At 36.2% G+C, this 26,563-nt stretch overlaps 1 protein-coding gene and 1 pseudogene across 7 annotated transcripts in view; one reads left to right on the forward strand and one right to left on the reverse strand.

Annotated features, from left to right (window-relative positions):
* The window catches only part of WWP1 (WW domain containing E3 ubiquitin protein ligase 1), a 134,954-nt gene that overhangs the window by 96,408 nt on the left and 11,983 nt on the right, over nucleotides 1-26,563 (reverse strand). For 3 of the 7 annotated variants that reach the window (XM_032591890.1, XM_030303826.1, XM_030303828.1), the window contains exons 2-3: nucleotides 15,036-15,131; nucleotides 5,221-5,311 (exon numbers count right to left, since the gene is read on the reverse strand). In XM_032591890.1, coding sequence (XP_032447781.1) covers nucleotides 5,221-5,290 — 70 coding nt within the window. In that variant the 5' untranslated portion in view covers nucleotides 5,291-5,311; nucleotides 15,036-15,131. Of the gene's footprint in view, nucleotides 1-2,474; nucleotides 2,527-5,220; nucleotides 5,312-13,404; nucleotides 13,508-15,035; nucleotides 15,132-16,860; nucleotides 16,996-26,563 lie in introns of those variants that run through there. The other 4 variants (XM_030303829.1, XM_030303827.1, XM_030303831.1 and 1 more) reach the window with 4 other exon arrangements.
* Nucleotides 9,083-10,780, forward strand: LOC115506498 (annotated as a pseudogene).

Raw genomic sequence — 26,563 nt, forward strand, 5'->3', positions numbered from 1 at the left:
TTCACTCATGTGAGTACTTTAAGATACAAAACAGATGAACCTAAGGAAAGGGAAGCAAAAATAATATAAAAACAGGGAGGACAACAAAACATAAAAGGCTCTTAAATGTGGAGAACAAACAGAGGGTTACTGGAGGGGGTGGGAGGGGGGATGGGCTAAATGGGTAAGGGGCATTAAGGAATCTACTCCTGAAATCATTGTTGCACTATATGCTAACTAATTTGGATGTATATTAAAAAAATAAATTAAAAATACCCCAAGAAATAAATTAAATAAAAACAGGAAAAAAATAATAACGCCTACCCACCCCCCCAAATCTAGTAATAAATTTAATAAATGTAGAGGATCTGCATGAAGATAACTATGAAACCTCACAGATAGACATAAAAGACTTGATGGGAATGACATGATATATTCCTGGATTTGGCAGTTTTAACAATGAAAGATTTCAATTATCTCTAATTTAATACATTATTTTTTTTAATGTTTATTTATTTTTGAGAGAGAGACAGACTGGGAGCAGGGGAGGGGGAGGGAGGGAAGGGAGACAGAATCTGAAACAAGCTCCAGGTTCTGAGCTGTCAGCACAGAGCCTGATGCAGGGCTCAAACTCATGAATTGTGAGATTGTGACCTGAGCCGAAGATGGACGCTTAACTGACTGAGCCACCCAGGCACACTTAATACGTTATTTTTAAATGATCTAAATGAAAACATTAACATTGGTTTTGAGGGAGTTTTGGGACGGTATGGCAGCAGAGGAAAAGGGAAGGCACGACTCAAAAATTCAAATGAAAGGTAAAAAAAAAAAAAAAAAAGAAAAAAGAGAGAGAGAGAGAATGGTGCAGATATATTTTAAAATACCAAGTAATGAGACTTCTCCCAATATATTTTGTAAAGTACTACAAAATGAAAATTAAAGGGGCGCCTGGGTGGCTCAGTTGGTTAAGCGTCCGACTTCAGCTCAGGTCATGATCTCACGGTTCGTGAGTTCAAGCCCCGCATCAGGCTCTGTGCTGACAGCTCAGAGCCTGGAGCCTGTTTCAGATTCTGTGTCTCCCTCTCTCTCTCTGACCCTCTCCCGTTCATCCTCTCTCTCAGTCTCAAAAATAAACATTAAAAAAAAAATGAAAAAAAAAAGAAAATTAAAATAATCTATGATGTAAGGGGCAGAGATGAAAAAAAGAATAAGATGTTTGTATATGATCATGGTAGCATTTCAAATCAATGGGAAACGATAGATTATTCCATAAACGTTGAAGCATTTGAAAAGAATAAAGCTAAATAAAGTTAAAGTTAAAACACTCATACAAAATTATGATACATATGATCACAATTTAAAAGGTGAAAGTAATAGAAGACACAATAGCTAAAAATTTACAAATGTGAACATAACAGTGCATTAGCTTTTCAATCTCAAGTCTTACGTTTTTATATGCCTTGCACTCTGTTTCTTATCCTTTCCTAAAGAAAGCCTGAAATCTCAAGTATTTTTAGATGGTATGCATATGTTTGCTACTATGCTTATGTGTATGCTTTACTCTAGTAGATCACCATATTACGGTGGGTAACTTTCTTTTAATTTTTTTAGTTTTCCTTCTTTCCATGATCAATGTTCATATTCTTATTTGCTACTGCCAATCAGATGTGTTAAGAACAGAAATAGGAATAAAAATAAATCAGTTAATAGAATATGTCAGTTTATAAATCATACCTGCCAAACTGTAATAGCAGAAGGGTCTTAAACATGGTAGTGATTATTTTAAAAATAAAAGAAATATCAATACAAAACAAAAAAAAAAAAGAAGAAATATCAACAGAGGTCACTGTTCTCTAATAAAAGGAGCGACAGACAACTTAGACTCCTAAAACCTTGGGATTTTCCTAACAGAAGACACTTGATCTGATTCTCAGTCTTTACTGGTAAAATAGTAAATATTTATTCCAAAAGGTGTTGTTAAATTAGTTAAGATTGTGGATTTTACGGTGCTTCGTATTTTTAAAAAATTAGATCAACAAAATGAAAGAAAGGTAAAAGGGGAGGGGAGGAAAGGGGAAAAGAGAAAAGCAAGGACTAAAATCTGGTGCCATTTAGCATAGGTCCAAGTTCAGTTTCCCAAGACTATCACTATATTTCAAAAGAGTAATTGATACTCAAAATGATAAATACCATGGTGGCATTATCTTGGCTACTTGCACTTCTCTGGTCCACAACTATTTTCCAATTGGTTCTCTAGACTTATGGTGATTCTATGAGCTACTTGATAGCTGTTCAGTAAGTTAGTTTTTGGCTCAAATCAATCAGATCAAGTTTTTGTTATTTCAACTAAGAACTCACACAAAGGTCAGGACCAAAAACAAAGTTACACCTCAGATATGTTAGCCACAGGTCCTGCACAAATAACACTGAAAATGAAAAATGTGGCTGTAAGCCTCTTATGTAGAGCAAAAGAAGAAATATTAGGAATTACCTACCTAGGTGGTTGTGAAGTGAAGTACACATCAGAATCATCCAGGGAATTGCTTCAAAACATACACCCCCATGGTTCACAGAAGATGAAATACAATACCCCTTAAACATGGCTCAACCTCACTCATAATGAGAGAAATGATATTTACAATGACACCAAGATACTACTATTTTTTTTAAATAAATAAACATTAAAAAATAAAATTATTTTGAGAGAGAGAGTGAGCCCGAGTGGGGGAGCAGCAGAGATAATCCCAAGCAGGCCTGTGCTCTCAGCACAGAGCCTGATACAGGGTTTGAACTCACAAACTATGAGATCATGACCTGATCCAAAACCACGAGTCGGACACTTAACCAACTGAGCCACCCAGGCGCTCCCAAGATACTACTTCTTCCCTGTCAACAACCCAGAGCTTGATAACATCTTTTGATGAAGCTATGGGGAAATAGGCACTCTCTTAGATATCCGGGAACACAAAATGGTACAGACCGTATGGAGAGGAATTTGCCAATAAATGGCAATATTACATGTGTCTACTCCCTGACTCAGCAATTTCATTCTAGGATTCTATCCTAAAGACACATGAGCAAAAACAAGAAATGACATTCGCATAAATCTTTATTGTAGCACTATTTGTAATAGCAAAAGAATGGAATCCTGATGTCCATCAACAGGAGACTAGTTGAATTAGCTTTGGTAGGTCTATTCAACAGAGTACATACTATGCAACAACAGAAAGGTATATATCCTGCTATGGAGCAAGCTCCAAGATAATACTGTAAAATGAAGAAAAGTGCCTAAGAAGTGGGGATTGGGAGGAGAGATATGAACACATATACTATACATATCTGCTTAAATTTTCAAAAAGAAGCAGGGCGCCTGGGTGGCGCAGTCGGCTGAGCGTTGGGCTTCAGCTCAGGTCATGATCTCACGGTTTATGAGTTCGAGCCCCACATCGGGCTCTGTGCTGACAGCTCAGAGCCTGGAACCTTTCAGATTCTGTGTCTCCCTCTCTCTCTGCTCCTCCTCTGCTCGTGCTCTCTCTCTTTCTCTCTCTCTCAAAAATAAACATTAAAAAAAATTAAAAAAACAAAAAGAAGCAATGGAAAAGCAAACTAAAACTAATAAAAATGTTTATGTACATTTTTAGGTAAGGAGAGAAGGGGGAGGAGTGGCATGGAGTAACCAGACCTCTCCAAATATACCTTGATTTAACAGTTTTAACTCCAGAACTATATAAATGTTTTACATGCAATAAACAAAAATAAAAATAACTGAAAGCAATAAGCCCAAATGATTATCAACTTGGTGATATAACCAAATGGGAAACTATTTTAAGTTACTTTGAAACATGGTATTCTGACTATACACCCTAAGGAGGGAAACTCACAAAGAAATCATAAACTGGGTCTATTGTTTTTAGTAATTTTAATGTTGCCAATCTGTATGTGTGCATTAGGATAAAACAGACATAATTATGTTAATGTCATCTGGAATTAAGATTTTTGGGTTAAGAGAAAGAGAGATAGAAATATAAAGTCAAACAAAGTAAAAATATCATTTTTCTTTTAGTGGAAAATGGTATGTAGAGACTACAGCCATTTTGAATTTGAAATATCAGCATGAACTCAGGATTTGGTTTTTGCTTTCTAAGACATAAACATTGCCTAGCCCTGGTCACTGAAAACCCTAGGAACAACTGACCTCATGCATAAGTACCATAGGAATTACAGTATCTTCTTACAGTATCTTCTCAATCCCACCTCTCCTGAGGCAAATACTGGTTCTGATATTCTAAGCACAGAGCTGCATACACACATCTCTCCTTTTTTATATCCATATGGTTGTATACTATGCATACTACTCCACATCTTTCACTTATTATTTTAGAACTTGGTTCCTTTGGGTACATGTATTTATTTCATTTCATTGTCTAACTAGAATTCCACTGCCAATCTTGCTGTTATAAACTCTCTTCCCTCCCTCTCCCTCTCCCCAATATATATTTTACCTCCAGGAATTTTTTATCTTTCAGTTATTTATATTGTTGATATATAATGAATGAATTCACCTGCTAACCAAGACTCTCTAATCTTCTGCAAATGCTGTTCCCTCTCCCTCTAATGCTCTTTGCTTCCAATCTAATTTGAGATGAATTTTGACTCCTCCTGCAAGAGTTAAAGTGTTATGCTCTGAGTCCTTCTCTTACCCTATTCTCCTGTGTCTGCAGGCCATCTCCGATCCCAAGCAGAGTAAAGACACGTTCCTCTAAGTTCTCACTGCATCTAGTGAATAATCACTCTGTATGATAATTGTCCATATAAAACAAACCTGTCTTAATACTACACAGTAAATTCCTGGAGAACTAGGGCCTTATGTTTTCTTATATGTAATTCCAATTAAATTCTGGCCAATGACTGGATGGCTAAATAAATGAAAAACAGCCTTCAGCATCCTTTCTACTCTAGTAACCATTTAAGAACCATTTCAATGATATTTTTTCTAATACCCAAATTTTGCCACTACCAAAGAGGATATATCTTCCCTGCATCCAGCACAGGGTCAATAAATATTTACTGAATAAATAAAATACTTTAGAAGGTCTCTACCTTTAAGGCCTATTGCAACAAACATACCACAGTATGAAACTAAAAGAAAAGACACTTATGCAATAAGTTTGCTGAATTGCGTATTAAAAAGGAAGGTTCAGCAGGGAATTGCTATTTTAAGTTATTATGAAAATAACTTACCAGTTACCTGTAACTGTGACCTCCCACTGTGGTTATTACTAGTATCAGAACGTGGTGAAGCAGTGGCCATGTCCCAATATTCAGCTTAAACCTATTAAAAAGTGTATTCAGGTGTTAGACAAGGGAGTGTAACTTTCAATATGATTAAAACAGTTTAAATCAATTAGGAAACTATACCTAATACAATATTTTCAACTCATCAAATGACATATTCACAGTTGTCTTCCATTTAAAATGAAAACTTAGTACTATAAGCATTAAAGAAGAATATGGCCAATAAACCAAATTTAGGTCAATTTGGACAAAATAAATGATGATACTAAGAATCCAGGGTTAGTCTATAAAAAAAATAAACATACAAATAGTTTTTATTATATAAGATATACTTCATTTATTTACTTGCTTACTTATCTGAACCACCTAAGTAAATTGGCACTTCACCTTTTAATACTTCAATGTGTATTTCCTAATACAAAGCTCTTAAATAACAAAAGAACAACGACCAAATTCAGGGATTTAACCAGTACATTACTATTCTCTATTATACAGTCCATATTCTATAATTTCGACTGTCACAAACAAGGCATTATCATATTTTTTCACTATAGGACCTAGTTCAGATTTATATATTGCATTTGTTATCCTGTCTCCAGTAAATCTTACATTTCTTTATATAGTTAATTTTTTCCATGTTCTACTTCATTCCTTCACCTCAGTTTTTACTTTTTAAGTAAAATACAAAGCTGAGCTACTTCACCTTTCTTCTACATGGCAAATATTTTAAGACTAAATTTCTATCCACCTTTAACCCACTAAAGGAAGGATAAAATGGAACATTCTAGTCAAGATGAAGAGAAATTAATGAACATAATGTTTATCTTGTTTTTCCCTGTTTGTAGTCTTTTTTATGCTCCATTTAGATCATTCCCCCAAATTCAGGAATCTAATACTCTCAAAATCATCATACTGTCTCTTCACTTATTTATAGTTGCATATATTATGTGTCTGTATATATGTGTGTATGTGTATAAAAAGATAAACAGTTGGGGCACCTGGGTGGCTCAGTCAGTTCGGCGTCTGACTTCAACTCAGGTCATGATCTTGCAGTCTGTGAGTTCAAGCCCCATGTTGCGCTCTGCGCTGACAGCTCAGAGCCTGGAGCCTGCTTCAGATTCTGTCTCTATCTCTGTCTGCCCCTCCCCTACTCTCACTGTGTGTGTCTTTCTCTCAAAAATAAAATAAAAACATTAAAAAAAATTAAAAAAAAAAGATAAACAGTTGCTTACTATTTGATTAATTAACTTTGGTTAACATTTATTCACAGATTCTGCAACCTCATCTAGGCCAATGCTGTTATTCTGCAGGTGAGAAAACCAACTCAAGGATTACATCACCTGCAGGTACGTCAGGTGTCATATTCATAGAAGAAAATCAATGGGAATAGAAACTTTCAATAATCCATGGACAATGAAGAAAATCAATGGTGAAGGTTTGAAACTGAAGGCTTTTAATTTTAAGTAGCTGGTATAATAAATATTTTGAAAGGTCCTCCTGCTTCAGTGTAAAAGATCCTGGATAAATTAAAACCAGTATAGTTTTCAAACACTGTTATATTTTCAAGAATATAATAGCAAAAAAACAAACAAAACAAAAACCATAAAAACAACAACAAAAAAACCTTTTAACTAAGCTGAAATATAACAGCGAGTAGTAAGCAAAAAATACATTTTTTTTAACTAGAATATTGCCCTGGATGTGCATGCTGATAGCAGCACTGGGATCAAGAGATAAAGCACTCGGTCTGTTGCAAGGTAAGGGAGCAGAGACTCCCACAAGAAGCAAGGACCCAAGTCTGCTATAACCTCTAACACAGCAGAAACATATATATATGCTCGCAGGAATGGACCCCAATTTAAGCCACTGTGATTACCCAAGATAAAGAGCAACCAGTTATGAGCTTACGGTTTAAAAAAAAAAAATCAAACTTATAAGAAAACAAGTCACCATGAGTAGAAACAAAAAGTAATACTCTCTGAGCCTACATGGACTTTACATATTATGATGGTTAATAGTATAGATTAAGTATAAATTTTAAAAATTTAGTTTTAACAATAAAAGATAAAACACGGTCAAGCAAAAAGACTTGGAAAAATAGCATTGCATATTTGAAAAAGAAACCTGACAGAATTTGCTTAAACTCTTTCTTTTAGAATGGTTTCAGATTTATACAAGTTGAGAAGATAATGGAGCTCTCATATACCCCACACCCAGCTTCCATGTGGGGTATATAAAAACTCACATCAGTATGCCACATTCGTCATAACTAATCAGACAATCTCAATATATTATTATTAAATTCTATAGTTTATTCAGACCAGATAGAACTTAAGAATCAGTAAATTTGAATATAAATCTGCAAAAGTCATTAACAAGTAAGTACTGAAATAAACAGATGGAAAATACCAAAGAAAGGCTAAAAGACATGAAAGTAATTTGACATATATTTCTATTCATATTCCAGAAAATGAAGGAGAGAAAGTGACTTAATTTTCTAGAAACAATGAAAGACATTTATCCACAATTCTAAGAAATACAGCATGCATATATGTACGTATATGTATGTGTATATGCATATGCATGTGCATATGCATATGTATATGTATACATATATGTATATGTAAAAGAGGTGGGATAAAAATAAAGACATTCACATGTGGCCACACAGTAGTGAAACTGCAGGACACCAACAAAGGACCATGTTAAATAAAAGCAGCCAGAGAGAAGACATTACGAAGGAAGAGAATAATGTGACAGAATTCTTAACAACAATGAAAGCATAGAAGGTACAACAAGCATATCTACAAAGAACTGAGACAAAAATTATTCAACCACTAAAACTCTCTTTGGAGAATATGGAAGACATTAAGACATTGCCAGAAAAACCAAAAGAGAGTTTATCAACAGTAGACCTTTACCTTAAGAAAATCTAAAGAACATGTTTCATATACGAATAAAATTACCACAGAAGGATGCTCTAAGAGGCAAGGGAAAGATGGGCAAAGAAATTGGTAACCATACAAGTAAATCTAAATAAATACTGTCTGAGTAAAATAACAACAACATTTTATTATAGGAGCTAATTATGTAAATCCCTTGCAGAGGGATTACAATCTGGTTTAATTTTAGACTGTACTGCACTCGCAGCAGAATTTCAAGGGTAATCATAAAATAAAAATGACAGAATAATTTCCAAGCTAGTAGAGTAGAAAAGAATTTAAAAAACCCAAGAATTCAACTAATCCATAAAAAGTCTAGACAGATTTTTAAAAGCATAAATAACCAGAACTATCAGAAAGCACAAAGAGAATCCAAATACAGAAATAATCACAACAGGGGCGCCTGGGTGGCGCAGTCGGTTAAGCGTCCGACTTCAGCCAGGTCACGATCTCGCGGTCCGTGAGTTCGAGCCCCGCTTCGGGCTCTGGGCTGATGGCTCAGAGCCTGGAGCCTGTTTCCGATTCTGTGTCTCCCTCTCTCTCTGCCCCTCCCCCGTTCATGCTCTGTATCTCTCTGTCCCAAAAATAAATAAACGTTGAAAAAAAAAATAAAAAATAAAAAATAAAAAAAAAGAAATAATCACAACAAATATATATGGATAATTTCAAAAAAGACACTTACCAAGTAAAGATACTGACAGAATTTTTAAAAATATGGAAAATAACATATGAGACAAATATAAACAAAAAGAAAGGTGGGATTAGTTATAAAAGCAGACAAACAGCATTATTAAGGAGAAGAAAATGACAAGAGGTTCAATTCAGTAAATAGACATAAAATTTTTAATTTGCATGTTTAAAAGAAAATGCTCCCCAACATAGCAGCCTCAGCAAAAAAGAAGGGGAAGACCATTTCCCCAAGAGACTTTCTGGCTGAGGATGATAGCACTGGTGGGGGAAGCATCCCTGTCTCCAAACCAGTAAGTGGGACTGATCTGGAAGATGTATCAACCACTTGATACAGTAATGATAACAGCATGTATAAGGCACCTCCAACTAATCACTGCATCCTGACCACTGCTCTACAGGCTGCCTGGCAACCCATTATTGATCAGAGCCATCTTCCCAAATTGCTACTCTATACCACTTTTCTAGGAAACACAACTGGTTATGTGACAGAAGTCTCCATTAAGGAATTCTTTAGAGGATTAACTATCAGTGCAGTGCATTTACCATGTGAACCCAGCAACTCAAAGAGATTGAAAGGTTTTGACTATGTGGAGTTTGAGAACTTGCCTTCTTTGCTCAATGCCCTCAATGAAGAGTTTCTGGTTAACAAAATTCCAATGGATACTCCTGATCAAGCTCAAGTTAAAGACAAGGATGGTTTTTCTTCTGGCTGAGGACGAAATCAGGATTCTCAGAAAACATCCAAACACACAGCTTAGATGACTACCTAGAAGAGGTGATGACAGCTGTGAAGACAAATATGATCATAATGGAGGCCAGGATTGCTAAAATGACCAACACAGCAGAGACTATGATTGAAGCTATGGCTCCAGGATAAACGGCAGCAGAAGTGAATGTGGTAGTGGCTACTAAGGGATGATGACTACAGAGGGAGTGGGACCACCATGAAGACCAATATGATAGACATGATGGTCAGTGAGGAGCTCCAAAGACAATTATTCTGGGGATGATTAGAGACATGATGACAGAGGTCTCTCCCAAAGAACCAAACTGAATCTAAAGCTGCAGAGTATTCCTAAGGAAGAGGACTCCTTGGCTGGCACCTCCCAGTTTAGTGGAGCAGCTTCTATGTTTGGAGCAGCAAAGCCTATTGACCCAGCTATAACAGAATAATAAGAAGTAAAAAAGCAGCTACAGAAGGAACAGGAGACAATGCAGCATCAGTTAGATGAACCCAAACTAGAATGACAGCCCTAGGAGAGACACTCAAACTGGCAAGGCAAAGAAACTCCAGAACAAGAATGGTCAAGGACAGGAAGTGAGTCATCTCAAACTGGGACTTCAGCTGCATCTGTCAGAAGTCAGAGCAGGATGCATGAAGGAGAGAAAGTGAGATGTCTGGAAAATAAAATAGTAAGGCAGAAGACTGCCACTCTCCAACTTCTAATCCACCCAAACCTGATTAGCTGCTGAAGGTAATGCTGTCCCCTCCATTAAAAGAGGAAGCTTGGTGAAGTGCTAATCCTTGTGCTGATTTCAGAGCTCAAACAGAGCAGCAATCTCCTACAAGGCATGGGGGGAAAGTAGCTCCAGCTCTATCATCTCAGGAAGGATGAACCTGGGAAGATGAAAATAAACTAGATGGGGTGAGTGTCCAAAAAGGTAGAAGTGGGAACTCCAGCATGGCCCAAGATAGGAAGGGAACAAAGACAAATGGAAGGAGGCTGAAAGGAAACATGCTAAAAGGATCAAAATTCCAACTCTGCACCTGAGCCAAAGACCTGAAGAATCCAGCCTGTAAGTGCAGTACTGAAAATATGCCGCTCTCTCTGATGAATAAGATTAAAATGAGAGGAAAGGATTATTCAGAATAGACCTCTACTTCCTGCGCTTTTTCCTACTCTTACTGCCCTGAAACATTCCTAAGCAAATCAAACATTTATCCAGACAAAATAAAATTCACCATCTCTTGGCAAGGGAAAAAAAAGCCTCAAAGGATTTTTAGAACTACAATATGAAACTGACATATTGGCATTGTCATGGGTGATTTCAACACACTCCAATTTTTCATAGGTCAAAAATAAAAATAAAAACAAAATGAATAAGCAGAACTTAAACAGAATCATATACCAAACAATTAGAAAATAAACATTCTTGGGGCACCTGGGTGGCTCAGTTAGGCGTCCAACTCGATTTTGGCTCAGGTCATGACCTCAAGGTGGCAAGATCAAGCCCCACCCAGGTTTCATATTGGACGCAGAGCCTGCTTAAGGTTCTCTCTCCCTCTCTCTCCCCCTCCGTGCTCACTCTTGAGAAAGAAAGAAAGAAAGAAAGAAAGAAAGAAAGAAAGAAAGAAAGAAAGAAGAAACATTTCTCAAGCATATATGACGCATACAGAAAACTAATACATATACTGGAAGATAATGAAAATCTCACTGAATTTCAAAGAATATATATCAATCATATTGTTCCCAGGCTTTGATCATATACAATTAAGTTAAAAAATCAATAATGGAAGAAAAATTTTAAAAAACACAAATATAGAAAAAAAACACTTCTAAATATTTCATAGGTTAGAAGAAGTCATGCTGAAAAATTAAAAAAAAAAACCAACAAGAACTGGAAGATAACAAACATACTATATAAAAATTTGTGGGATACAAGAAAAGTCAACTTAGAGGCAAATCTATAGCCTTAAAAACTTATACTAGGGAAAGAAAAATGGTTGAAAATTAATAATAGGTCAATCTGTTAAGTTAGAAAGAAATTAACAGCAAAAAAACCCAAAAAAGTATGGAATAATAAAGAACAGAAACTGATGAAATAGAAAAAAGGTGACAGAAAGAATCAACAGAGTCAGAGTTCTTAGAAAACACTAAAACAGGGGCACCTGGGTGGCTCAGTCAGTTGAGTATCTGACCCCGCCTCAGGTCATAATCTTGCAGTTCGTGATTTCGAGCCCTGTGTCTGGCTCTGTGCTGACAGCTCAGAGCCTGGAGCCTGCCTCAGATTCTGTGTCTCCCTCTTTCTCTGCCCCTCCCCTGTTTGTGCTCTGTCTCTCTTTGTCTCTCTCAAAAATAAATAAACATTAAAAAAATTATTTTAATAAAAGAACACTAAAACAAACAAACGCCTGCCAAGACTGATAGAAGGTAAATAAAACAAGATAAACAAGATAAAATAAATGAAATGAAATGGGAGCCCCAAAATAGACCAAGGTATGTAAGGACATCCTCATGTAACAGACATAACAATGCAGATCTGTGGAAAAGAGGGACTACTAAATAATACTGAAATTACCTATATGGAAAAATTAAATTGGATCCTCACTTTACATCATATACAAAATCAATTCAAGATGGACTAGTGATGTACATACGAAAGGAAAACTTTAAAATTTTTAGAAGAAATTAGAGCAGAAAACTGTTTTGTGCCCTCCCAGAACAGAAGGATTTCTTAAACTTACTAACCAAAAAAGCAAAGTGTAAATAGTTTTACTATGTAGAAACCAAGAACTTCTGTTTATCATAAAATATTATAAACAAACTTAAAGACAATCTATAAATTGTAAGATATTTATAAAACATAAAGCTGATTAAAGATTAGTATTTAAACTATATGAGAACTTCTATAAAAAATAAGATAAAACAACACAAGTAGTCAAATGGGCAAAAAGCCTGAACAGGAATTTTATAGAATAAGGAAACTTGTAAGGTCAATTTGTACATGAAAAGATGCAGAATCTTATTATTCATCAGAGAAACTCAAGACCACACGAAATGTTATTTTTAAACTCACTAGAATGATAAAAACTAGAAATGCTGACAGTACCAAATAATGGCAAAAATAAATAAATAAATAAAGCAATGGTGGCTCTTATACACTGCTGCTAGGTGTTTCATTTTTTTTTCAAATGTTTGTTTATTTTTGAGAGAGAGAAAGAGCGTGAGCATGACAGGGGTAGAGAGAGAAGGAGACACAGAATCCAAAGCAGGCTCCAGGCTCTGAGCTGTCAGCACAGAGCCTGATGTGGGGCTCAAACTTACCAGCCATGCGATCATGACCTGAGCAGAAGTAAAGGCTTAACCAACTGAGCCACTCAAGTACCCCACTGTGACTAGGTGTTTAAATTGGTAAAATCCTGCTGGTAGGTGTTAAAATTGGTACAATCACTGGAAAATAATTTGGCGTTATCATATAAAGTTGAACATTTGCATATCCTTCAATGAACAATTCTAGATATATAATACGAAAATTTTTTACCTGTGTGCCAAGTGTAAACATACTTCAAAATAACAACAAAAAAACCTGATACTCAAATGTCCACTGGTAGAAAAATGGTTAAGTTAATTAGGCTAACTCAAATAATGGAACATTATACAGCAATGAGAATGAATGAACTACAGTTGCAGGCAACAACATTGAATGGGTCTTAGAAACGTAACAGTGAATGAAAAAAAAAAATACAAATGCAGTTCTGAGCCTCACTCAGTCCCACCTTTAAGATTTAACACTCTCCACTGAGGTCATCTTCCTCTTACTCAGTCCCACGTCTAAGATTTAACATTCTAAACTGAGGTCATCAAGAAATACTTCCAACTCTTAAACACAAAGAAAAAAGAAATGAATTCTTTTGGCAGCTATCATGACTTCATCTTTTGCTATGCAATTCCTTTGAAAATGCCACACTTCCATGATTGAAAAAGAAATCCAAAAACATGGTGGCATTGTGGATTCTGAGTCTCAAATGCTTATACAATCAACAAACTGAATGAAGCCCATTAAAGAACTGCTAAGGTCCAAAGGCAATCAAATGACAAACTGTCACTCTTCCAAGGAGTACACTATGAATCTAATGGAAACATTTCTGCACAAACTAAAGAAACTAATATGTGAGAATACTTCTGCTATATTTCTGTCCTCTGGATAAGGCACTTCATTTTGTATATGGTGAGGCAATAAGCACAGCCCAAAAGTAAGTCTCCATGATTATTTAATTATAAATATGAATGTGCACACTGAAATTTTTCAATGTATTCTTTTATGATACTTGAATATTTTCTCTGGAACGTATAAAGATTTGTAAATTAGGTTTTCCTCTATACTAAAATGCCTTTTGTACAAGGTTTACAAAGGCTATAAAAAGAACATTTATTATACTCAAAACAAAAAAAAAATACATTTGTGGTAATGCAACTAAGGAAAAGAAGAGATAAAAAAATTGGAATAAAAAAAAATTCAGAACAGCAGTTACTTCAGGGATCGGAGAAAGACAGGACCATGCAGTTACAGACGTGCTCACAGGTAGCTCTTTAACTGTGTAGGTACTGACCTACTTCTTAAGTGGTTGGTTCCCAAATGTTTGTTTTTATTATTAACTTCCATATATTACATATAATCTGGCATGTTAAAATTACAGAACTTCTAAAAATTTAAAGAATGCATGGAAGGCAAGAAAGTAGGTAAAGTGTAGATCACTAATCCATCAAGTATGATGTCTATAGCCTGCGAGGGAAAAAAAAGGGAAAGGCATAGCTGTCACAGATGATGTGATTAGTCTTCCAAGAAAAAGACACTTCTTCCTCTGAACAATGGATGAGGGATCTAAGGAAAGGTGAAGATGTTAATTCATTTGGAAGCAGATTAAAAGAAAATTGAGGGACTTTATTAGTCAATTAGATAGAAAGGTAACTGCAGAGCAAAAAAGATAAACAGGCATAGGGTTTGTTATTTTGAGTACATGCTTCCGGTAATCAGTAACTGCAAAACATGACAGAAATGGTTCAAAAATGGTACCATTTTGCCTTAAAAGGAACACAGCAAATAAAATGATCAATTTCAACATACGATTAGTTCCCACACTTAACAACATAAAGTTGTATGACACTTAAAATACAATGCACTGCTATATATATTCTTTAATCTGGTATTACAATAACGTTGTATGAGTAGGGGGGGTACTAGTCTCATCTTACGGATGAGGAAATTGTGCCTCAAAAGTGTTAAAAGTCTACAATCATATTTTGTTATGACAATATAGGTCTAGATCAGTATAAGTAACTGTCAATATGTGGAGTTAAGAGTGTTAAAATATAGTCTTACTCAAAAAAGAAGTTGCTAATCACTTACTATGTACCAGGAGCTGTGCTAGACACTGGGGATATAAAGATGAGTAAGACAGGATTCCTTCTTTCAAGGAGCTCATAGTCTAGTGAGGAGACAAACCTGTAAACAAATAAATACCTTTCAGTGTTACAGTTACTAAAATAGATGCAAAATGTAAAGTAGAACATCTGGGGCACACAAGAAAAAGTGGATAATCCAAACTATTAGAATCAGGAGACAGTTCACAGAGAAGGTATCTTTGAATGAACTGTGTCTTCCTTTGAATGAACTGTTTCTTGAAGTATAATTCTCCAAGAGAAAATTACAGAAATTATGGTGCATTCAGAGAACTATTAGAATGGCTGGAGAATGGAAGGTAGGGATAGTGTCAAGTGATAAGGTTAACAGGCAAACTGAGTAATCTAAACTGCACAGGATCCTATGGAATAGTTTACATGGTATTCAAAATATACCAAACGTAGTAGTTTAAAGTTTATCATAAAGGTAACTGATAAGACACCAAAGGGTTTCAATAACAAGAATCACATTTGAGGGGAATAACTCTGGCAGCAGCAGGGTTAGATCTAAAATATTGAGTTTATCTGAATCAGAGCACTGGGAGTGGTGGTGGGCGGGGTGGGAGGAGGGGGGGGACTCAGGCTATATATAAGATCTTTAACCAGATGGTTATGGGATAGCTGAGGGTTACAAAGGATTCTGAACTACCAAAACTTCCCATTTCACTATCTGGGTGGATGAGGGTGCCATAACCAGGATAAGGATAAGAAGAACAAATTGTGGGAGACAATGCAGTACAAAGCTTAAGAGCCAATTCCACAGTCATACTATTTTGATTTCATTTCCAATTCTACCACTTAACATCTGTGTGGCCAGTTGTGGCAAAAGGCAAAAACAAAACTTTGAGTTTGTTAACAAATTTTTGAGCAAACTGGTTATTCATCCAAATGAATTTAGGTTACAACTTATACCCAGAGGATATGGCCAATTATATGGAAGCTGATTATGTCCAGCTCAATCCTTTAAAAATGCCACGGAATTGTAGAAGAGTTCATTATTATTCGACTGCAAAGAAAAGAAGAGTCCAGAATGTAGATAACGAACTATGCTTCCAGTCCTCCAAGGTTATTGGTCTATCAAATCCTCACTTAGAAGATATATCTCAATTGCCTGCTTACTTCAAGATGTCATCCTTAAGTCAGAAGCAACTGACTTAGAAAGCAACTTTTAAGAAAAAAGAACAACAAATCTGATCCATTTTGCATGCTACACACAGCATCAAGGCTTGGAAAAGCCAGAAAACTGTCACATATCTATCTACCTGAATCAATTAATAAACGCGCTTACGTACTACCTAGTCTGCAACGTGGGCATGGCAAGAACACAAAAACTGTAGAAGACAAAGTTCCAGTGAATACTTAGCCTAGTTTTGAAGACAATATTAACACATAGTAAACACTTCAGTAACAAGATAGGATGGTACATAATCAGATGCCAGAGATGTTTCATCTAATGAATGTGGAACTTGGAAGGTTAGAAAGCCTGTATTCAGGCAAAGCTATCATATCAACTGCACAAAATCTAAAACTCACTGGAAGTGGCAAAGATATAGATGAAAAAAACAGCTTCCCTGCCCCTAAAATATCCAAGATTTAGCAACTCTAAAGCAGAAATAAGTATTTCATAAAAGCGTAAGCTACAAAATAGAAGATTTAATTTTAAATAATACAAGAATGTTACTTCTACATAAGGATCATTCATAAAAAGATATTATTGGTCATTTCAATGAATTTATAAAATGGGAGAGAGTAAATAAGAAGGTGACTCATACTGATTTTCCAGGACCATCCAGTGTTTAGTTCTGCTCCCTGGGAAACCTCTTGCTTCGGGACACACTGGGGTGGGTATTTGGTAACCTTAGTAAACAGTATAATGGTTCTGTGTAGGCAGCTTTTTTGATGTACCTCAAAGAGATTGTTCTTACAGAATCCTGTTACAATAAAGCACAATCCCATTAAATTTTATATTTCTGTATGACCTAAATAATTAGAAAGGAAAAATCAACTTTACAGGGACAACTCATCAGTGGGCTTCAATGCCACTGGGACTACATGTTGGGCAAAGGGTAGAGGAAGGAGCAAAAAGCTTTCTTGATACCCAGTGCCTTTTAGCCCTCAGAATTGTTTAGTTTCACTAAACTCCAAATAACTACCCCTGTGGTCTCGTAAGGATCCAAAGGCATTTAAAGGCATTTCCAAGTTCCTATTCAGGCCCACAGTTCTTCCCCATACTACACCATCATCCCCACTCCTGTCTCAACATCTATGCCAACAACACCTTGGCCTTGTATCCCACAAGTCGATCTCATTCCACTGACCAGCAGGGCTGACCCCATAGCTGTACCACTGCATGCTCCCTCTACAATCTGTCCACTTAAAAATCTGCCTCCAGTCCCTCCAGCTCCCCTTCTTCCCACCAGTGCCTAGTGGCAATATTATGATAGGGAAAAGACAGGATAAAATAGGCAGAGAAGGAAAGATGAGGACCTGACATCCCTGGGTGGGGAAAAACACATTTTTTGGAACAATGCTGGTAATGTCGGACTACAGCAAACCCCCTCAGGCGTAAGGTCCTTCTTAAGAATATAACAGACACCACCTACTCCCCCTCAGGTTTTCCTCAGAAATTTGACAAAAGACCTGACTAAAAATAAGTGGACCATAAAACCTATGACCAACAAGGAACGGTATGGCCATAGACCACCCCTCATACAATGCAATCGAGCCAATCAGGAATGGACAACCTAGCACCTAGAGTTATCCAGCCATAAAGGTAAAACCTGAGAAGGAACAAAGGGGAAGGAAGGGGGGGGGGGGGAACACGGGGAGGCAACTAGAACCTTAGAGAGCTTTCCTTCTGATCTTACACTCTAATAAAATTTTGCCTGCTTCTCATTTTGTGTCCACCTCTTCATTCATCAAAGCAGTGAGACAATGAACTCGGCTATTGAGGTAAAAAAAAAAAAATCCTGCAATAGTATCATCACTATTTTATGTTTTCATAGCACTTCACAGTTTCAAACTTTCACAAACATTTCTATTTGGGATGGAAGCTGGCTGATTTTTTTTTTTTAAGCTTATTTATTTATTTTGAGAGAGAGAGAGAGTGGGCACACCACAGAGGGGCGGGGGGGGGGGTGGGGGGGGGTGGTGCGGAGAAAATCCAAAGCAGGCTCCATGCTGTCAGCACAGAGCCAAACATAGGGCTCAAACTTATGAACCATGGGATCATGACCTGAGCCAAAAGCAGGAGTCCACACAAAGAGACAAAGAATCGCTTAACTAATTGAGCCACCCAGTTGCCCCATGAAAGCTAGCTGATTTCTTAATAAGTTTACTTGTCCACACAGACCTATCACTCACTAATCCTCTTTAATGCAAAACAACACACTCCTGATAATTTACAAGTGCCACTGAGTAAAAAAGAATTAACACTTTTAAACTGTGTCATTCCAGTGACTTTAAAAACACTTGGCAGTATCTGCCAAAGGACAAATAAAGATGGGCATCTACATGTACTTTTTAATTTCTGACTATAGTTTGGGGTTTATTTTAATCTAAAAATGACTATCTAATCACAGGCTCTAATAAACTCATCTTTCCTCCATCCTTCTGTACTTTCAATTTCAAAGTTCCTTTTAGTGCACTGTATTATGGAACTTTACAGGAGCACAAGAAGTTTTTTGTTGTTTTTAATGAGAAAAATGTATTTATGTTCAAAATGTCAAAATTCCTCAATCAGTATCTCCAGCTCATTATTTGATATCTCCACTCAATTTCAGATTTTCAACCAGAGGAGGCAAATACATTAATTTTCCCCAAACTTTTTGGTTCTGTTTTCATTTTTCCTCCCATTTTTACCTCTACTTTTCCACCAACACAAATCTAGTCCTCTTTTCTTGGCTTTATTCCCCCTAGATATATCTCACATCTCACCTTTCATAAATTCATTCTCTCCCTATTTTATTATCTCATTTTCTTGTGTACAGTGAATTTATATTCAACTGTACCTTTTAAGTGTTATTTCTCTCAATTACACAGAAAATCTGCTTTACAATAAACTTCTCAAAATGCTCTCATTAATATTTTCTGCTGCCACTTCAAGCTAATAAACAAAAACAAAATAAAAATCTTACATTGAAATGTACTATACACATAATTTTAATTTTCTAAGCACTAAACCTTGATCTATCTGTAGATTCTCTTATCGCCAAATTTAACCATTTCCAAACTATGTGAATTCCTTGCTCTCAAAATTACTCTGTGACCAATCTAAAGTCATGGTTATATAGTTAATACAAACTTCTTTCCCTTCTTCAGATCAACAAACATTCATAGTTAACAATGTGAATGTTATGAGGTAGTCAGAAGCCTTGCTGAATTTAACCTATGTCTCCTCAGGTTATCATGGCACACACCCTTACTAACAGCTGCCCATTAATTTCCTGCAATTTACTTCCTCATTGCTCTTCACATAAAATTCACTCTATTTACAGAAATTCAGGTCCAATAGCTAGTTAAACTATTTGACTCAATTGTCTTTCTCATTCTAATTAAGTTCCTTCTGGATTCTGGTTAATTCAAATTCCATCCTTGCCTTCAAATCAGCCTTGTATATCACAGGTAGCAAGCCTCCAGTCAAAGCACAACCATGATCACAGTAACTTAATCTGAGAAATAATTACAAGATAGTTACCTATCCAAGGCAAAACTAACCACCCATCCTTTCAAACAAAATGTGTTTCATATAAAGTTCCAGCCAGCAAAATGTACAGGGTCTTCTTGTCTATATGGAATGCAAATTCCTTCCAAAAAAGGTAATAAATAATTAAAAAGAGAATTTAAACAGTAAACTAGAGGTTAAATTAGCAGTAGCTATGACACACCACAGCAAAGCCCAGTCCAGAGGATCAAATATCAAAGATATTTCTATCCTGAGCTGATAAAAGTACCATTTTGCTCTTTTCAAAGTCACAGGTTAACAAATTTTTTAAAAAGTACCTTTACTACAAACTTAATATAAAACTCTAAATAACTAGTAATGTTTGAAGTTACAAGAAACACAAATCCAGTCCTGTCAACAACTAAACTGTCACTTATAGAAGGCGTTCAGTGTGCCTGGTGGTCCAATTATTTCTAATAAGGTGAAGAAGGGGTACATAGGGGGAGACTGAAAATAAGAAACTATCATTTACCAAAGTCTAGTTTGAATTTGGATTTGAATTTCTACTCCCACATTTACTAAGAGGCAGTGAAACAGTGGTTAAGAGTGTAAATTCTGCAACCAGACTGCCTAGATTCAAATCTTAGCTCCACTTGACTACTATGTTCAACTTTTGGCAAGCTCCTTTACCTCATAATGCCTCAGTTTTTACGTCTATAAAATGAAGAAGGTAACAATACCTACCTTGAGTTAACGAGTTAACATTGACAAAGCACTAAGAAAAATACCCAGCACACAATAAATGCTTAATAAATAAACTGACAAGACCTTGGACAAGTAATTTAACCTAAGTAGCAAATGGCCTAGGTGAGATCCATGTAAGTATTTTGTGAATTACAAAGTGCTGTGTAAATGCCAAATTATTAAAAATATAACATATGAGAGGGAGGACTGGGTGGCTCAGTCAGTTAAACGTCCAACTCTTGGTTTTGGCTCAGGTCATGATCTCAACAGTTCATGAGCTGGAGCAGCCCCACATCAGACTCTGTGCTGACAGTACAGAGCCTGCTTGGGATTCTCTCCCTCTTCATCTCTCTCTGCCCCTCTCCCACTCGCTCTCTCTCTCTGTCTCTCAAAAATAAACTTTAAAAAAGCAATATTAAATATGAGAAACAGTAAAAAAAAAAAAAGACATTTACAGAAAAATATATATAATCCTACTATATTTACTGCAATTTATCAGTTAATTTTTCTGAACACTGAGATTACCCTTTTCAAACTTAATACTATAGCCTTTTGAGACCCTTACCCCACCTACTTTAAATAACTTCTGACAGAGATTCTTATAAAATTATACTACATGCAATCCTGTCCAAGTTCTGTCTTTAAAAATGAAGTATACCCTCTTACTTTCCAAAGTGATTAAGTGCTTAACACCACTTTCACTTCCTAGGATAGGGCTTCCCCCCACTTCGCATTCATAACCAACTCTCCTTTAGCATGAGCATGGGGCTCATGTTTTATTAAAACAAAAAGCAAACCAGATGAAACAAGTGCAATAAGAAGAAGAAAAAAAAAAGAATGGCAATAAAAAAGGAGGGAAAAAAAACCCCTGTCTTCTCAAAAGAATAGCCACCCTTCCTTCTCACCTCCTACTCACTTCTCTACCCTTGCAATTTGGTTGCTGCCTCAGCAGTCTACTGAAATATCTCCCCTCATCTTCCATGTCCAAACTGTGGCTACCTCTACCTATTCCTTCCAGGACCTCTCTGTATCATCAGATAATGGTTCATTCAATAAACACTGACTGGGCCTCCATGTTCTCCCCACAAAATCCTGACCTAAGCCTCTCATTTAATATTTCCAGCATAAGAAAAGCAACTTACCATGAGGCAAAAAGGAGCTATCTATCAATAAATGTTAGGCATTTCTTTTAACAATTTTTGTGAATTAAGTCATTCAGCATACACACACACACACACACACACACACCCCCAGATGTGTCTTCAGGTAATGTGTTAAACAGTAGTGTGTTAAATCATCTAAGATAAGCTCTTTGCCCTCAATGAGTTTATAATTTAGCAGTGGAAACAGACACAGAAATCAGCAGCTTTAAGCTCATTGCAGAGTATTACAGAAGTACAAAAGAGGAGCACCTAAATTAGATTTGGTGAGAAGAGGTGTCAGGAAAAGCTTCTAAGAAATGGTTAACAGTAAGATAGGTAAAAAGAGAAAACTGTATACTGCACAATATGAATGTCAGCAGGCACTTAGCAAGAATAATTTTAACAGAGTGGTAGGACCAGAAGCTAATAGCTTAAGAAACCATTGTTTAGATGTTTGTGAAGGAAAAGACATATACAGGCTTAAAAGGGTGTATTCATAGGTTTGTTTTTCAAGACGGAAGAGACTTGAATATATTTTCAGACAGGAAGAAGCTGAAGTCATAGAAGAAATGATGAGTACTAGACAAGATCTCTGAAAGGCAGGGCTAGTTGAGATTTAACACAGAGGTATAGACATAGCTCACACTGAGGATAGACAGAGAAAAGAACAGGTGAGAAGGCCAACCCATTTCCTCAATGAAGTAGGCACTTCTTGAGACACTGGGAATACAAGGCATTTTCTGTTTGAAAAGGGATGCAGCTAGGTAAGGAATTTAAGACAGAGCAGAGACTTAGGCCCAGGGGAGCAGTAGCACCAATCCCCACAGACATGTGAATTTTTTTCCAACTCGTTTTTAACAGTTCATGCTTAGAAGCGATGACACTGATTGTTAGAGTCGTTTAGAGTTTAGGTTCCAAAAGAGAAAAGGGCATATACTCTAGCTACTATCAAACTACTTCTGGTTATTCAAATGTATCATGTATATACATACTCTTGCCACCTTTATTTATTAAAATTCAGCTAGAGAAAACAAGATAATTGGTAGTCTCAAGAAAAGCTCTTTACCCAAACCTCACTAATGACAAATATTTTTCTTTTTTAAAAATTTTTAATGCTAATTTATTTTTGAGAGAGAGAGAGAGAACACAAGTAGGGGAGGGGCAGAGAGAGGGAGGCACAGAATCAGAAGCAGGCTCCAGGCTCTGAGCCTGGCTTGGGGCTCGAACTCACGAACCGTGAGATCATGACCTTAGCTGAAATCAGATGCTCAATCGCCTGAGCCACCCAGGTACCCCTAATGACAAATATTTCTAATTCACTACTTGTCTCCCGTACCCTGGCTGCATGTCAGAATCATCTGGGGGACTGACTATGCACACTGGGGGCTCAAGGTAATTCTCACAGAAACATTTGGGTACTCTCAAACCCTCATCTACTTAATTTCTAACCATTCTTCATGATTTGGTTCAAGTGTCATACCTCCAATTTTGGACTAGTTAGCTGCTTTGTGTTTCATAGCACTGGAACCATGTTTATTTCTTTATCTCCCCTATTACACAGTAAATTTTTTTGTTACAACTTATCTTTATAATTCCAGCCTGTGGCCTAGTGCTCAGCCCTTACCGAACACTCAATAAATTCATGTTAAATAAAAATTCACAATTAATAAAACATTAACCCTGTAGAATCGGCTAGTGTGGGTAGGTTAAAAAAAAAAGTACTCATATAGCACAGAACTAAAACTTTAAAATATTATAAAGAAAATCCTATAAGATCCTATAAACCTCTATATCCTCTCCCATCTTTGCCCTGGTAATCCATGTTTGCCTTACCAATGTGATTTCATTGCCACAGTCCACAATAACAGCTCAATACAAAAATACCCAATACAAAAGTAAAACATGTTAACTAAAATGCTCATTTGATTTATTAAATACTCCAACATCCAAAAGTATATAAATTTTAATGAAAGTTCATTAAACTTGAAAACTTCAAGCCCTAACTATTCAAAATAATTCACAAGTTATATGCTAATCCCCAAATTACACATCGATTGGACTCTAAAAGTCTGGGAGAAAGATAGCTGCTTAGAACACAGCACAAATTTTCCCACAGAAATGTTATAAATGGTGGTAAGATACCAAAACCAAGCCACAAAAGCCTACTGGACCCATAACAGCTGAACCACTTGCACTGTATAAGGAAACCTATTGTTCCACACAGATGTTTCTGAGCTTCCACAAATACTTATTTGTGTGTATACTCATTGTTCCTGCAAAAATCAAAGCAAAATTCCAAAATAAATTTCTGACATAGAGAAAAAGTACCGAGAGCATTTTGCATGGTGCCTGACACATAGTAAATGCTCAAAAAGTTATAGCTATTTTTATCCAGAATTCTTGATTTCTACCTTGTGTGTTTCTCGAAATAGCTTTATTTTTCTCACTGCATCTGCGACTGTAAATTCCAAGAGTACAGGACAAATTCTCACCATCTTACCTACTCTGCCTACCACAAAGCCTGGCACACAGAGTGCTTAATACTTATTGCCAATGAAAGATAATCAGTATCAACCGAATCTCAAAAACAATTAAATAAACCCAGACTTAAAACCAAATGGTCTCATTTAGTTTTTAGGTGCTCTTTTAAATGAAACACCATACTTCTCAAATTGACTTTTTCCCTTTTAAAATTATCATCAAAATGAAAGAAAAAGTGTAAAAGTTCCCATAGAAAATATTCCTTCAAGAGTCACTAGCTCAGAAAACACTGCTCTAGGCAACAGTCTCACTAAATGGCACAGTGGGACAGGACATCTAAATTTCTCTGGGCCCTGGAAATCCTATTAAAAGAGCACAGGACATTCTGAGATTTTCTAGCTCACAATTGCTTGTAAAACACTGCATATTTCATGAGAACATAAGAGTAGCAATCATCCATAATCTTCCCACCAACCCAACCCACAACTGTTTTCAAAGTATTATTTTCCTCCAATACACTTTTTTTTTTTTACAAAGTTGCAATCCTAGTGTACAAGTCATTTTGTTTTCTACTCCCCACCCCCATTTACAGTAAGAACTGCCTATTACAAACTTGACTGAGCTGTGACAAACAGCAGAGAAAGCTAACTTATGCTTACAGTTGTAAAAACATAACTTTGGCAACAATTTTCTTGAAGGCCACAAGATGGTGATATTGCTCCATAAAATGCATCTTTAAAAATATATATAATTGAATACATTATACAAACTTCCCCAAAAATGAAATTAACAGTTTATTCTGCTGGAAGCAAGGGATATCAAAAATGCTTGTACTTCATTTACTAGAAAACATTAGTGAGGACAAAAACATGACATTTAGCAGAAATTATTCTAATTAAGCCAAGCAATGATGGCCCTTAAAAACAAAACAAAAACACAGGATTTTGGCACTGTTATTCTATCTTTTATCACACTAACTTTCCTTCTCTCCTTGCTCCATTGCCTTCCTCCTCCTCAGGTCATCATAAAAAAGTGAAACACATTTTTACTTTATTTTTCAGTTATTCTTAATTTAGAGAGATGATTCCTATTTTTGTTTTAAAAGAACTGACACTAATATTTATTTACATCAACAAAGGAAAACTACACCAAAATAATATCAATAATGAGAATGAGATAGCTTCTTTTCTAATTATAATTTCTCAATTTCTCATAATATACAGTATTGTTTACAATGGCAAAACACCAAAACTTTTCAAGCAAAAAATTTTTGTATTTGATAATTTTTTCCCCATCTTACTGAATATCAGTAGAAAACAAATTTCCCACTCGTGTGCTGGATTACATTAATTAAGAAAATAAAATTTAAGTAACAAAGAGCATCTTAAAACTTGAGTTCCAAACTTACATCATCAACTTACAGGAATAAAAAGAGCTGAGTAAATACTTCCTAAGTGTAAGTCTAAGATGATACAGTGTAACTACCTGGGACGATGTGCACTTACATGGGGTGTCTAAGTGACACAGAAACACAGCCAGTTTTAAACCCGGGATCTGAATCAGGTCTCTGACTTCAAAACCAGTAAGAATAACAGTGACCATTTATTGGACTCCTATTATTTGTCAGTCACATAACAAAACAAACAAACAAAAAAAAACCAAAAAACTATCTCTAATGTTTTCAATTATCCTTCAGAGTCATTAATTATTCCTACTGACAAATGAAGAAAATTAGGCTTTAAGAATTTATTGCCCAGGGCTATAAGACTAGTGAAAGTCAGGATTTTGAACTCTGATCTCTTGGGCTCAAAATCAATGTTCTTTTTACTACGTTTCACTACAAAAACAGAATATAAAAAAACAAAATGCCGGGGCACCTGGGTAGCTCAGCTGGCTAAGCATCCAACTCTTGATTTCGGCACAGGTCATGATCTCACAGTGATCTGCACTGACAGTGAGGCCTGCTTGGGATTCTGTCTCCTTCTCTCGCTGCTCCTCCCCAGCTTGATCCCTGTATCTTTCTCAAAATAAATAAACTAAAGAAAAAAAGAATGTTGGGGTGCCTGGGTGGCTCAATTGGTTAAGCATCCAACTTCGGCTCAAGTCATGATCTCACAGTTTGTGAAATGGAGTCCTGCATCTGGCTCTGTGTTGACAGCTCAGAGCCTGGATAAAGCCTGCTTCAGATTCTGTGTCTCCCTCTCTCTCTGTTCCCCCTGCCCCCACCATCTCCCTCTCTCTCTCTCAAAAATAAAACCTTAAAAAAAAAAAAAAAAATGCTGAGCTAAACCCATGCCTTAAACTGAGCATTCTGCTATATCAACCTGACAGTACTATTTTCTTATTTTATCACTTAAAGATTAAGCAACTTCAAGTAGGTGGTTTCTGGGGCTTTTAAGCTAGTCATTAAAAAATGCTTTTCCTAAAAACTGAAAAAGAACAAGT

This window comes from Lynx canadensis, chromosome F2 (genome assembly GCF_007474595.2).
Source record: "Lynx canadensis isolate LIC74 chromosome F2, mLynCan4.pri.v2, whole genome shotgun sequence".
In the NCBI taxonomy this organism is placed as follows: domain Eukaryota; kingdom Metazoa; phylum Chordata; class Mammalia; order Carnivora; family Felidae; genus Lynx; species Lynx canadensis.